At 42.6% G+C, this 15,610-nt stretch overlaps 1 protein-coding gene across 2 annotated transcripts in view; it reads left to right on the forward strand.

Annotated features, from left to right (window-relative positions):
* The first annotated feature begins 2,622 nt into the window (after positions 1-2,622).
* LOC139750919 (uncharacterized) overlaps positions 2,623-15,610 on the forward strand; it is a 190,670-nt gene continuing 177,682 nt past the window's right edge. For both annotated transcript variants that reach the window (XM_071665811.1, XM_071665812.1), the window contains exon 1: positions 2,623-2,823. In XM_071665811.1, the coding sequence (XP_071521912.1) occupies positions 2,638-2,823 (186 nt within the window). In that variant the 5' untranslated portion in view covers positions 2,623-2,637. The remainder of the gene's footprint in view (positions 2,824-15,610) is intronic.

Here is a 15,610-nt window from a genome sequence, read left to right on the forward strand (position 1 = left end):
GAGAGTAAATTACGTAAAATGGGGGGGGGGTGGGGGGATGGGATATATTTAGGGAAGCAGTAATGGATTGCACAAAATATGCTTGTGGCATGAGAAGCATGGGAGAGGGGCGGATTAGAAAAGGTAGTGAGTGGTGGGATGAAGAAGTAAGATTATTAATGAAAGAGAAGAGAGAGGTATTTTGATGATTTTTGCAGGGAAGTAGTGCAAATGGCTGGGAGATGTGTAAAAGAAAGAGGCAGGAGGTCAAGAGAAAGGTGCAAGAGGTGAAAAAGAGGGCAAATGAGAATTGGTTTGAGAGAGTATCATTAAATTTTAGGGAGATTAAAAAGATGTTTTTGAAGTATGTAAATAAAGTGCGTAAGACTAGAGAATAAATGGGAATATCAGTGAAAGGTCTAATCTGGAAGTAATAGCAAGTAGTGGTGATGTGAGGAGATGGATGGAGTATTTTGAAGGTTTGTTGAATGTGTTATGAGTGGCGGATGTGGGGTGTTTTGGTCTAATTGGTGTGCGAAGTGAGAGGGTCAGGGAGAATGGTTTGGTAAGCAGAGAAGAGGGGTGAAAGCATTGCGGAAGATGAAAGCCAGCAAGGTGGCAGGTTTGGATGGTATTGCAGTGGAATTTTTTAGAAAAGGGGGTGACTGTGTTGTTGACTGGTTGGTGAGGATATTCAATGTATATATGGCTCATGGTGAAGTTCCTGAGGATTTGCAGAATGCATTCATAGTACCAGTGTACAAAGGCAAAGGGGATAAAGGTGAGTGATCAAATTACAGAGGTATAAGTTTGTTGAGTATTCCTGGGAAATTATATGGGAGGGTATTGATTGAGAGGGTGAAGGCATGTACAGAGCATCAGATTGGGGAAGAGCAATGTGGTTTCAGAAGTGGTAGAGAATGTGTGGATCAGGTGTTTGCTTTGGAGAATGTATGCGAGAAATACTTAGAAAAATAATGGGTTTGCATGTAGCATTTATGGATCTGGAGAAAGCATATGATATAGTTGATATAGATGCTCTGTGGAAGGTATTAAGAGTTTATGGTGTGGGAGGCAAGTTGCTAGAAGCAGTGAAAAGTTTTTATTGATGATGTAAGGTATTTGTACGAATAAGAACAGGGGAAAGTGATTGGTTCCTAGTGAATGTTGGTTTGTGGCAGGGGTGCATGATGTCTCCATGGTTGTTTAATTTGTTTATGGATGGGGTTGTTAGGGAGGTGAATGCAAGAGTTTTGGAAAGAGGGGCAAGTATGAAGTCTATTGTGGATGAGAGGGCTTGGGAAGTGAGTTAGTTTTTGTTCACTGATGATACAGCGCTGGTGGCTGATTTGGGTGAGAAACTGTAGAAGCTGGTGACTGAGTTTGGTAAAGTGTGTAAAAGAAGAAAGTTGAGAGTAAATGCGAATAAGAGCAAGGTTATTAGGTACAGAAGAGTTGAGGAATAAGTCAGTTGGGAGGTAAGTTTGAATGGAGAAAAACTGGAGGAAGTAAAGTGTTTTGGATATCTAGGAGTGGATTAGGCAGCGGATGGAACCATGGAAGCGGAAGTGAGTCATAGGGTGGGGGAGGGGGCAAACGTTCTGGGAGCATTGAAGAATGTGTGGAAGGCGAGAACATTATCTTGGAAAGCAAAAATGGGTATGTTTGAAGGAATAGTGGTTCCAATAATGTTATATGGTTGTGAGGCATGGGCTATAGATGGGTTGTGCAGAGGAGGGTGGATGTGTTGGAAATGAGATGTTTGAGGACAATATGTGGTGTGAGGTGGTTTGATCGAGTAAGTAATGAAACGATAAGAGAGATGTATGGTGGTAAAAAGAGTGTGGTTGAGAGAGCAGAAGAGGGTGTTTTGAAATGATTTGGTCACATGGAGAGAATGGGTGAGGAAAGATTGACAAAGAGGATATGTGTGTCAGAGGTGGAGGGAACAAGGAGAAACAGGAGATCAAATTGGAGGTGGAAGGATGGAGTGAAAACTATTTTGAGTGATCGCGGCCTGAACATAAAGGAGGGTGAGAGGTGTGGAAGGAGTAGAGTGAAATGGAACAATTTGGTATACCGGGGTTGACGTGCTGTGAGTGGACTGAACAAGTGCACGTGAAGCGTCTGGCATAATGAATGGAAAGTTCTGTTGTGCCTGGATGTGGAAAGGGAGCTGTGGTTTCGGTGCATTACACATGATGGCTAGAGACTGATTGTGAATGAATATGGCCTCTGTTGTCTTTTCCTAGTGCTACCTCGGCCCGTGTGTGGGGGATGCCATTATTAATTTTTGCCCCTGCAGATACTTACCTTTTCTATAACACACTCCTTGCTGCATCGAGGACAATGTGCTTCTAATGTATTTTCTGTTGTATTCATAGAAATTCTCAGAATCCCATGTGAAAATGAGGTTTTGCATTGTGAAAAGTAACCTTGATGCATGAGCAGCACTTGCTTGTAAATGTTATAATCTTGCCAAAGTACAGCATATAGGTTAATAATATTGTATTATTTTCATTAGACTTTTTATATTTTCTAGCAAAATGTAAAATAATTCTCAAGATTTCAGGTTGAATTGACTTTTTGCATTGTGAAAAATATCCCTGCTATCTAGGCAGCACTGGTTGTTTGTAAATATTACAGTTTTGCCAAAGGATGGCTCATGAGTTATATTTTACTGTTTTTTTTTTTTCACCAGTCCTTGTTCCAGTGCATCATGTGAGTGCACCTGGGGAAATTCGGCAAGAGTATGAGGCTCTTTTGGCAGATGAATTACAGGAGGCAGCGGAGAAAAGATATGAGGAAGAAATATTATCAAATAAACTCATACAACAACTGCAGGTATTAGAAAGTAAAACTTTCTGCTTTTTTTGGCAGCTTTTCACTTGTCCATGATCAAAGATCATTTTCTCTGAAATATCTGACTCACATTCATGGTATATTTTACTACTGATTATGATGTTATCAAAGTAGCAAATTTGTATAACTTAGCCCTTCATATTTAGTCCTTTATGTTGCACTGAATGTAAATTAGGCATTGATATATATGAGAACTTTCCAGAGTCATTTTCAGTGATGTAGCTGTAATACATAATATAAGATCCCAGAGATGGTATAGGAATAGGCAAAGCTTACTTTCTGTTATTCTGTGCAGGCACCTCTCAATTTGCATGATAATTACAATCTTGAAAATGGTTGAGTAAATCAAAGATGTGCAAATCCAGCAATGTAAATAGTGGATATTCAGGATTTTATTACTAAAAAGACTACCAGATATTATACCATTGAAAAACTATAGTGTGCTTATATTAGAAGAAATGAAATACTATAATACAAATACTCTACATTGAATTCTAATAGATAAAAGAAAATATTAAATGGTAAACAGAGAAGAGGTAGTAAAAGCTTTGCGGAAGATGAAAGCCGGCAAGGCAGCAGGTTTGGATGGCATTGCAGTGGAATTTATTAAGAAAGGGGGTGACTGTATTGTTGACTGGTTGGTAAGGTTATTTAATGTATGTATGACTCATGGTGAGGTGCCTGAGGATTGGCGGAATGCGTGCATAGTGCCATTGTACAAAGGCAAAGGGGATAAGAGTGAGTGCTCAAATTACAGAGGTATAAGTTTGTTGAGTATATCTGGTAAATTATATGGGAGGGTATTGATTGAGAGGGTGAAGGCATGTACAGAGCATCAGATTGGGGAAGAGCAGTGCGGTTTCAGAAGTGGTAGAGGATGTGTGGATCAGGTGTTTGCTTTGAAGAATGTATGTGAGAAATACTTAGAAAAGCAAATGGATTTGTATGTAGCATTTATGGATCTGGAGAAGGCATATGATAGAGTTGATAGAGATGCTCTGTGGAAGGTATTAAGAATATATGGTGTGGGAGGCAAGTTGTTAGAAGCAGTGAAAAGTTTTTATCGAGGATGTAAGGCATGTGTACGTGTAGGAAGAGAGGAAAGTGATTGGTTCTCAGTGAATGTAGGTTTGCGGCAGGGGTGTGTGATGTCTCCATGGTTGTTTAATTTGTTTATGGATGGGGTTGTTAGGGAGGTAAATGCAAGAGTCCTGGAAAGAGGGGCAAGTATGAAGTCTGTTGGGGATGAGAGAGCTTGGGAAGTGAGTCAGTTGTTGTTCGCTGATGATACAGCGCTGGTGGCTGATTCATGTGAGAAACTGCAGAAGCTGGTGACTGAGTTTGGTAAAGTGTGTGGAAGAAGAAAGTTAAGAGTAAATGTGAATAAGAGCAAGGTTATTAGGTACAGTAGGGTTGAGGGTCAAGTCAATTGGGAGGTAAGTTTGAATGGAGAAAAACTGGAGGAAGTGAAGTGTTTTAGATATCTGGGAGTGGATCTGTCAGCGGATGGAACCATGGAAGCGGAAGTGGATCATAGGGTGGGGGAGGGGGCGAAAATTTTGGGAGCCTTGAAAAATGTGTGGAAGTCGAGAACATTATCTCGGAAAGCAAAAATGGGTATGTTTGAAGGAATAGTGGTTCCAACAATGTTGTATGGTTGCGAGGCGTGGGCTATGGATAGAGATGTGCGCAGGAGGATGGATGTGCTGGAAATGAGATGTTTGAGGACAATGTGTGGTGTGAGGTGGTTTGATCGAGTAAGTAACGTAAGGGTAAGAGAGATGTGTGGAAATAAAAAGAGCGTGGTTGAGAGAGCAGAAGAGGGTGTTTTGAAATGGTTTGGGCACATGGAGAGAATGAGTGAGGAGAGATTGACCAAGAGGATATATGTGTCGGAGGTGGAGGGAACGAGGAGAAGAGGGAGACCAAATTGGAGGTGGAAAGATGGAGTGAAAAAGATTTTGTGTGATCGGGGCCTGAACATGCAGGAGGGTGAAAGGAGGGCAAGAATAGAGTGAATTGGAGTCGATGTGGTATACAGGGGTTGACGTGCTGTCAGTGGAGTGAAGCAAGGCATGTGAAGCGTCTGGGGTAAACCATGGAAAGCTGTGTAGGTATGTATATTTGCGTGTGTGGACGTGTGTATGTACATGTGTATGGGGGGGGGGTTGGGCCATTTCTTTCGTCTGTTTCCTTGCGCTACCTCGCAAACGCGGGAGACAGCGACAAAGTATAAAAAAAAAAAAAAAAAAAGAAAATATTAAACTCCAACACATGCGTTCCTGAATTGCTTGCTGGTACTGGTGGAGGGGGAGAAGGTGTGAAGGATTTGTCCACTTCTTCTCCACCCATTTGGATTAGAATAGTAAGACAAAAATTGCTCCATTTATCCCGTAAGAACCCAGGAATTTTCTGGATGGTGGACCATTAATGGTTCAAGCTTGCCATCACCTTTGGCATTGCCCCTCACAAGCAGAATGAGGCAATCCATGACAGCTTTGAACCCTGGTGCAGTCTTCTCTTCACAAGAATTTTACCGTCTTGAAGCCATTCTCTTTCAAAATAATGTGGGCTCATCCATATTGAAAATCTGCAGAAGAGAAAAATTGCCTTTTACAATATTGGTCTTGAGGCTTCCCATGAAATTTTTGGCAGCAGCTACATCATCAGAATCAGCCTCACCAGTTGTCTTGCTCTTATGGTAATTGTAGTTTCATAAAATTTGCAAACCATCCAGAACTTGCTTGAAATGTTCTTGCTGCTCCTTCCACTGTTAAGTCATCAAATATACTTGAGGCTTTTGCCTGTATCACAAACATGCTAACAGGAACATTTTCATGAGTCTGGTGTTTGAAATGTGCTTAACATTCATTCCATTCTCTCCATAATCAAACTTCAGGAACAGAGGTCTTAGATGCACTGATTAATGTTCCACTCTTGTTTTTTTCCTTGATCTTCTATGCCTATCATGAATAGCCTGTAGAGTTTGAGAGCATCCTTAATTTCTTTGTTCACATCTCTAATAACATTTGAGCACATCCATTGTAACTTCAGTGGTGATGGCCTTACACTTTTTAGCACCACTGATACTGAAATAACTTAAAAGTTGCTTTGGTAGTATGATGCAAGGGGCAAATTATGTGCAGTTTACGGTAAACTGTATGACTCCGTAACTATAGACTGTATCCACGCATTGAGGACTGCAAGATGGGAAGCTGTATACCAGTGCTAGACATAAATACACTTTTCTTGTGATGCATACTGTGCTGCCAGCCCAATGATGATCGCATTATTCCTAACATAAGCCCGTGTAAATTGAAAAAAGGTGTAAATGGACCATATGTGGTATTGTAGAAATGGTGTAAATCAAACATCCATAAATCAAGAGTTCCATGAAATTAAACATGCATAAATCAGGACTTCCCTGTGCAAAAATAACCCAAGGATGAAGTGTCATCTTTTACTATCAACAGTCTCATTCTGTTGTGTTTAGAGTATTTGGTAAAAGCCATAATTTGAAATTCACATAATGGTTTGTCAGCACATTTTGACTCTTCCTTAATTTTTTATTTGTTGTAAGATCAGTCCAATCTGCTGCCTCACCTCACACATCATCCAAAGTCAGTTAATCAGCTGAATTTTTTTTTAATTCTTTGTAACATCCATGTTGTCCTTTCATTTTGTTTAATGCCTGTATGAAAATTCTTTTTTTTTTTTTTTTACATGACTACTTTACCAGTTTTCATTATATGTGAATAGAAGTAATTGTGTAAGATCAGAGTTTGAAAGTGAAAAAATGGTATTGCTGATTCCTTGGGATTTTGTTACTTAGATAATAGGGCGTTCAGGGCCTGAACATGCAGGATGGTGAAAAGTGTGCATGGGATAGAATGAATTAGAACAGTGTGGCATACAGGGGTTGACATGTCTTTCAGGATATTGAACCAGGGTATGTGAACAGTCGGGATAAACCATGCCAGTTCTTTGGGAACTGGTTGTGGATAGAGAGTTGTAGTTTTCGTGCATTGCGCCTGACCTCTAGAAAATGATTGTAAGTGAGTGTGGCCTGTTCTTAGCACTATCTAGATAATGCAGATTGATAAAGATATGTAAAAAAGTTGATATGGTTATTAAAATGTATGTAATTTCTGTTATCAGTTGTGCATTTTTGCTCACACGTAGATAGATGTATTAAAATTCACAAAAGCCTAGTTCAAAATGAGTTATGTAAGTCATGTTGATAATGTCATCCTGTGTTGAAGTTAATGTTTTTGAACCTTAAGTAAGATTGCTAACTTTTAGCGTATACATATGCACATTTTGTTAATTCTGCAGTGTTATTTAGGACAATGTGAATTGAGGATTGGATAAGTAAATGTTTCAGCTTCTAGTACAGAATGAACAACGTACACATATTTATTCTGTCCATTTATAGCTGCTGAACCTAGTCAGAGAAAGCCCAGTAACTTTAGTTTCATGTTGGTATTTCTCAGTTTATATATTTGCACATTTTGTTAAATCTGCAGTGTTATTTAGGACAATATAAATTGAGGATTGGATAATTAAATATTTCAGCTCTTAGTAGGGAATGAACAACATACACATATTTGTGCAGTCCATTTATAACTGCTGAACCTAGGTAGAGAAAGCCCAGTGACTTTGGTTTCATGTTGGTATTTCTCAGCATATGAATTTCTTTGAGTCACTCAGGTAGCTCTCTGAAAGAAGTGAAATGTTATTAAACCCTTTTATCCTTGAAATGAGGTCACCATGCTTTTGAAAGTAAATATCATTGACTTATTTGTCCTGGGGTGTAAAATTTTTTTTTAGAAGTTACCACATTCATTATATAAGAATCAATGTATGTGTAAGTCAGTTTACCTGCTGGTAAAAAATTAGTTTCACTGCAGAAGGCTCACCAAAGTTTTGATAATGGTGATACAGGAATGGTTTTGCTTTATCATGCCTTGCTGCACCTGTCATGATTTGGATCTGTTGGTTTGGCTTTATAGGATTGTATTCTTATTCAAATAGCATGAATATTCACATGCTTCTAATGTTAATGAAATATACTGCAGTTATGCAAGTATGCATGATAGCAAGTAGTTGGTAGGCAGCCAATGACCAGGGATGTATATTATTAGTACTACCTGCCTGGTTATTGGTAAGGTTAATGACAGGTGCATAGTGAGCCAGCACCTCAGTGGTTGTCATGTTGCACTCCTATGACCCAGGTCACTGTCTTTTCTTTTTACCTTACCCACATGTGGACTTCTAGCATTCTGTCCAAAAACTTACAATCTCTCCTACAACTCTTACATCACACAGCTCATTCTTCATAGCTCTAAATTTTCTTGTGGTGAGCTCTATGCACTAGCCCTGCCTTCTGGCAGAATGGTAGGAGCAGTTGATAGAAGTAGAAGGTAGGATCATTAAGCAGGAGCATTAGGTAGGAGCATTAGGACTGAAGCACAGTGGCAGTGTCCATCAACTGACTCCAGTCCTCTGCTTCCTTTGGGCGGCACCACTCTGCGACCAAAGCCAAAGCGTCTACCCTTGTCACGGGTTTTCTCCTCGTGGTACCCGTTATGCGTAACCCATTCCTCGGAATAGCGTGCCAGCCTCTGTTGGTATGTCGGGTACCAGCAACAGTCACGAGGGAGCGGCCAACAACCGGTCACCCTCTTGCCCACATTGTGGGAAGACCTTCGCCAGCTTTCAGGGCCGTAGGGTCCGCGAAAGGCAGGCACATGCCAACCCCTTTCACCAGGAGTTGGCTACCAGGCATGTTCTGTCCAAGGCTCGGTGGTCTGATGAGGAGGTTGAGCTCCTCGCCAGGGCTGAGGCTGGGATGGCAGCTGGTCCCTCATTAGTTGCCAGGCAGGGCCTGAACCAGTGGTTGCAGGAGATTGTTCCTTCTAGGACGGTCGAAGCGATCAAAGGTCTCTGACGCAAAGCGTCGTATAAGACCAGGGTTCAGGAACTGACCTTGAACTTTAACCTCCTCCAGGAAACTGGTGAAGGCAAGGTGTTGGATGGTGTGTCGATTGAGAGGCGTGTTCCATCCACAGTGAGAAGCAACACGCAGAGTGGCACCCCGAGGAAGCACCGCATACAGGGATGTATGTGTGTGCGGAACCCAGTGGTGAGAATACTCCCACGGTTTTAACTGTCCCCGCTACTCCACGGGTCCCCCAATCCCAATCAATCGCTTCCTTTGTGGCGGAGACTGTCGCTTATTTCGACACATTATTACTTGACCCCACAAATCCAGCGTGGGGCAAGGACATCCTAAATGCAGCCCTCGAACATCTGCGTCAGGGTGACAGCCTTGCTGCTACAAGGGCAGCTGCAGAGCACGCATCACAAATGTTAAGCTCCTGTAGCTCACCCGAAGACTGCCCAAATTGTGGTGGAGGTGGTTCAAGGCAGTCGGCGAACTCTGGCAGCATACGCCTCGCGGAGGAGGCTCGTTTGCATGGAAACCGCCTTAGAAGAGAACAGTACCACAAAGTACTGAGACTATCGTGAGAATAGGTCTTTGGCCGCTGGACAGGTTCTCAAAGGCGATTGGGAGGTACCGTCAACTTCGGTTGGGCCAGAACGCCTCAATCCCTTTTGGGGGCTCTCTTCTCTCGACCATCTGAGCCAGATTAACGTGCCATCACCGACTGCAACCTAGAACGTGGACAAATAGCAGAAGTTATAACTATAGGTGAGGTAGCACACCACCTCAAAGCCACCAGAACATCTGCCCCTGGACCTGATGGGATGTCAACTCGATTACTTAAGTCCATTCCTCCGAGGATCCTGGCCAAAATGTTCAACCTGTGGCTAACTACATCTGCATTGCTGGAACCATTGAAGGCTAATAGAATGGCGCTGATACCCAAGGTACCCAACTGAACCCAAGGACTACAGGCCAATCACCATCTTTTGTGCCGTAGTCCGCCTGCTCCATAAAATCTTGAGCAGCCGCATCTCGAGCCTCGTCCAGATCGATGGAGCTCAAAAGGCATTCGTTCCAGTGGACAGATGCCTTGATAACCTCACGATCTTGGATGCGATCGTCGGTCGTGCGTGGGCACATGCCCATGGTGTGCACCTGGCATTCCTCGACATGGCCAAAGCATTTGATAGTGTTAATCATAGCACTATCGAGCAGGCCATGTCACGGAAGGGCGTCCCAGCCCTCGCCAGGACATACATCATGTCGACATATGACCGAGCCTTCACTAACACAGAAGGCAGCGACGGGATGTCGGAGAAAATTAATATGACTCGTGGGGTCAAACAGGGTGACCCGTTATCACTAATTCTCTTCAACCTTGTGATTGATGAGGGAATGGCAAGGGTGAAGGAGACTGGTGTAGGGGTTAGGTTGGGTGGCCAAAAAGTATCATCATTGGCTTTTGCCGATGATTTGATCATGGTGGCGCAGATGCCCACTGGTTTGCAGCAGGCAATGGACGTGATGGCCCGGACCCTCGCAGGGGGTGGGCTTCAAGTTAATCCAGGGAAGTGTCGTACCCTCAGCATGAAGGACGACGGCAAGTGTAAGATTTGGTACGTCAATAAGAACAGGATGTTCCAAGTCTTGGGCAGTGCTGTCAGATCCATGAGTGCTGAGGACGAATAGAAGTACCTTGGCATTCTTGTCAGGGCCGGGGGTCGGCGAAAGTCGTACGGGGCTCTGCTAGAAGAGGGGCTCCATAACATCACCAGAGCCCCTCTAAAACCTCAACAGCGGATTGCGTTGCTTGTGGAGCATCTGGTGCCCAAGCTCATGCATCGACTGGTGTTGGGGGAAGTGTATAAGACGCAGTTAGCACGTATGGACATACCCTCTTCTGCTCTCTGAACCACACTCTTATTACCACACATCGCTTTTACCCTTTCATTACTTTTTCGATCAAACCACCTCACACTGCATATTGTCCTTATACATTTAATTTCCAACACATCCATCCTCCTGTGTACAGGCCTATCTGTAGCCCATGACTCGCAACCATATAATATTGTTGGAACCACTATTCCTTCAAACATATTCATTTTTGCTCTCCAAGATGATGTTCTTTCCTTCCACACATTCTTCATCACACCCAGAACCTTCGCCCCCTCCCCCACCCTGTGACTCACTTCCGCTTCCATGGTTCCATTCACTGCTAAGTCCACTCCCAGATATCTAAAACACTTCACCCCCTCCAATTTTTCTCCATTTAAACTTACATCCCAATTTACTTGTCCCCAGCCCTACTGAACCTAATAGCCTTGCTCTTATTCACATTTACTCTCAACCTTCTCCTTTCACACATTTTTCCAAATTCAGTCACCAACTTCTGCAGTTTCTCACTCGAATCAGCCACTAGAGCTGTATCATCGGCGAACAACAACTAACTCACTTCCCAGGCCCTCTCATCCCCAAAAGACTGCATACTTGCCCCATTCTCCAAAACTCTTGCATTTATCTCCCTAGCCACCCCATCCATAAACCAATTAAACAACCACGGGGACAACACACTCCCCTGCTGCACACCAACATTCACTGGGAACTAATCACTCTCCTCTCTTCTTTCTCATACACATTCCTTACGTCCTTGGTAAAAACTTTGCTTATAGCTGCTTACCTCCCACACCATATACTCTTAAGACCTTCCTCAAAGCATCTCTATCAACTCTATCATATGCCTTCTCCAGATCCATAAGTGCTACGTACAAATCCATCTGTTTTTCAAAGTATTTCTCAAACATATTCTTCAAAGCAAACACCTGACCCACACATCCTCTACCTTCTGAAAGCTTACTGCTCTTCCCAAGTCTAATGCTCTGTACTTGCCTTCACCCTCTTAATCAATACCTTCCCATACAATTTCCCAGAAATACTCAGCATACTTATGCCTATGTAGTTTAGACACTCATCTTTATCCCCTTTGGCTTTGTAAAATGGCACTATGCATGCATTCTGCCAATCCTCAGGCACTTAGCACTTCATGATCCATATATAAACTGAATATCCTTACCAGGCAATGAACAACACAGTCATCCCCTTTCTCAATACATTCTACTGCAATACCATCCACACCAACCGCCTTGCTGGATTTCATCTGCAAAGCTTTCACTACCTCATCCCTTAATGAAACCATCCTCCCTGACCCTCTCACTTTGCACACCACCCCGACCAAAATGCCCTGTATCTGCCATGCTATCATCAAACATTCAACAAACCTTCAAAATACTCATTCCTCCTATTCACTTCATCACTACCCTTTTTTACTTTCCCCTCTTGCCCATTTGTTCTTTTGTCTTACACAAATTATTTACCTCTTTTTTATACCATCTTTTTATTGTCCCTAGAGTTTAATGATACTCTCTCAACCCAACTTTCATTTGCCCTCTTTTTCAACCCTTGCACCTTCCTCTTGACCTCTTGCCACTTTCTTTTATACATCTCCCAGTCACTTGCATTCCTTCCTTGTAAGTATCGTTCAAACGCCTCCTTTTGCTCTTTCACTGACAATTTTACTTCATCATCCCACCAATCACTACCCTTTCTAATCTGCCCACCTCACACCTATCTCATGACACATGCATCTTTTGCGCATGCCATTACTGCTTCCCTAAATACATACATTCCTCTCCCATTCCCTCTCGTCATTTGCTCTCATCTTTTGCCATTCTACACTCAATCTCTCCTGGCACTACCTCACTGAAGTGTCCTTTCCAAGCTCACTTACTCTCACCACTCTTTTCTCCCCTACATTCTCTCTTCTTTTTTGAAAACCTCTACAAATCTTCACCTTTACCTCCACAAGATAGTGATCAAACATCATCCAGCTGCCCCTCTCAGCACATTAACATCTAGAAGTCTCACTTTTACACACCTATCAATTAACACATAATCCAATGCCCTTTGACCATTCTCCTACTCACATATGTATACTTATGTATATCTGTTTTTGAATCAGGTATTCTCAATCACCAGTGTTTTTTTCAGCGCACAAATCTGCAAACTCTTCACCATTTCCATTCACAACACTGAATGCCTCATGTACACCAGTTATACCCTCTACTGCCACATTACTCACCTTCGCATTTAAATCTTCCATCGCTAATACTCAGTCTCGTGCACCAAAGCTGTTGACACACTCACTCAGCTGCTCCCAATACACTTGCCTCTCATGATCTTTCTTCTCATGACCAGGTGCATGAGCACCAATAATCACCCATCTCTCTCCATCCACTTTCAGTTTTACCCACATCAATCTAGAATTTACTGTCTTACACTTTATCACACTCTCCCACGTCTCCTGCTTCCGGAGTAGTGCTACTCCTTCCTGAGCTCTTGTCTTCTCACCAACCCTTGACTTTACCCCCAAGACTTTTCCAAACCATTCTAACCCTTTACCCTTGAGCTTAGTTTCACTCAGAATCAGACCATCCAGGTTTCTTTCCTCAAACATGCTACCTATATCTTCTTTCTTCTCATCTTGGTTGCATCCACGCACATTCAGACTTCCCAATCTGAGCCTTCGAGGAGAATGAGCACTCCTCACTTGACTCCTTCTCCTATCTGTGTATGTATATGTGTATGTTGATAGGGGAGAAAGAATACTTTCCAGTATTTCCTGCGTGTCGTAGAAGGTGACTAAAAGGGGGGAGCGGGGTGGCTGGAAATCCACCCCTCTCATTTTTAATTATCCGAAATAAGGAACAGATAAGGTGGCCAAGTGAGGATTTCCTTCAGAGGCTCAATCCTCTGTTCTTAACGCTACCTGACTAACTTAGTAAATGGCAAATAGTATGAAAAAAAAATGTGTGTGTATGGGTGTTTATGTACATATATGTGTATATGAGTGATTTGGTCATTTTTTGTCTATTTCCTGGGGCTACCTCGCTCATGCGGGATATGGTGAGCAAGTATAATAATGATAATAAAATGATAATACTGATAGTAATAATTATGATATTCATTTATTTATTATACTTTGTCGCTGTCTCCTGCGTTAACGAGGTAGCACAAGGAAACAATCGAAAGAATGGCCCAACCCACCCAAATACACGTACATATACATACACATCCACACATGCAAATATACATACCTATACATCTCAAAGTATACATATATATACATATACAGACATATACATATATACACATGTACATAATTCATACTTCCTGCTTTTATTCATTCCCGTCGCCACCCCGCCATACATAAATTGACAACCCCCCCATGCGCGCGAGGTAGTGCTAGGAAAAGACAACAAAGGCCACATTCAATTACACTGTCTCTATTTGTCATGTATAATGCACCAAAACCACAGCTACATTTCCACATCCAGGCCCCACACAACTTTCCATGGTTTACGCCAGACGCTTCACATGCCCTGGTTCAATCCATTGACAACACGTCGACCCCGGTATACCACATCGTTCCAATTCACTCTATTCCTTGCATGCCTTTCACCCTCCCACATGTTCAGGTCCCTATCACTCAAAATCTTTTTCACTCCATCTTTCCACCTCCAATTTGGCTTCCCACTTCTCCTCGTTCCCTCCACCTCTGACACATACATCTTCATTGTCACTCTTCCTCTCTCATTTTCTCCATGTGACCAAACCATTTCAAAACACCCTCCTCTGCTCTCACAACCACACTCTTTTTTTACCACGTATCTATCTTACCATTTCATTACTTCCTCGATAAAACCACCTCACACCACATATCGTCCTCACACATCTCATTTCCAAAACATCCACCCTCCTCCGCACAACTCTGTCTATAGCCCACGCCTTGCAACCACTATCCCTTCAAACATACCCATTTTAGCTTTCCAAGATAATGTTCTTGCTTTCCACACATTTTTCAACGCTCCCAGAACTTTTGCCCCCCTCCCCCACCCTGTGACTCACTTCTGCTTCCATGGTTCCATCCGCTGCCAAATCCACTCCCAGATATCTAAAACACTTCACTTCCTCCAGTTTTTCTCCATTCAAACTTACCTCCCTATTGACTTGTCCCTCATCCCTACTGTACCTAATAACCTTGCTCTTCACATTTACTCTCAGCTTTCTTTCACACAGTTTACCAAACTCAGTCACCAGCTTCTGCAGTTTCTCACCCGAATCAGCCACCAGTGCTGTATATTCTCCAAAACTCTTGCATTCACCTACGTAACCACCCCATCCATAAACAAATAAAACAACCATGGAGACATCACGCACCCCTGCCGCAAAGCGAAATTCGCTGAGAATCAATCACTTTCCTCTCTTCCCACAAGTGCACATGTTTTACATCCTCGATAAAAACTTTTCACTGCCTCTAGCAACTTGCCTCCCACTCCATATATTCTTAATACCTTCCACAAAGCTTCTCTATCAACTCTGTCATATGCCTTCTCCAGACCCATAAATGCAACACAAATCCATTTGCTTTTCTAAGTATTTCTCATACATTCTTCAAAGCAAACACCTGATCCACACATCCTCTACAACTTCTGAAACCACACTGCTCCTCCCCAATCTGATGCTCTTTACATGCTTTCACCCTCTCAATCAGTACCCTCCCGTATAGTTTCCCAGGAATACTCAACAAACTTATACCTCTGTAATTTGAACACTCACCTTTATCCCCCTTACCTTTGTACAGTGGCACTCTACGTGCATTCCTCCAATCCTCAGGCACCTCACCATGAGTCATACATACTTTAGATATCCTTACCAGCCAGTCAATAACACAGTCACCCCCTTTTTTAATAAATTCCACTGCAA

The sequence above is a fragment of the Panulirus ornatus genome, chromosome 10 (genome assembly GCF_036320965.1).
Source record: "Panulirus ornatus isolate Po-2019 chromosome 10, ASM3632096v1, whole genome shotgun sequence".
Lineage (NCBI taxonomy): Eukaryota > Metazoa > Arthropoda > Malacostraca > Decapoda > Palinuridae > Panulirus > Panulirus ornatus.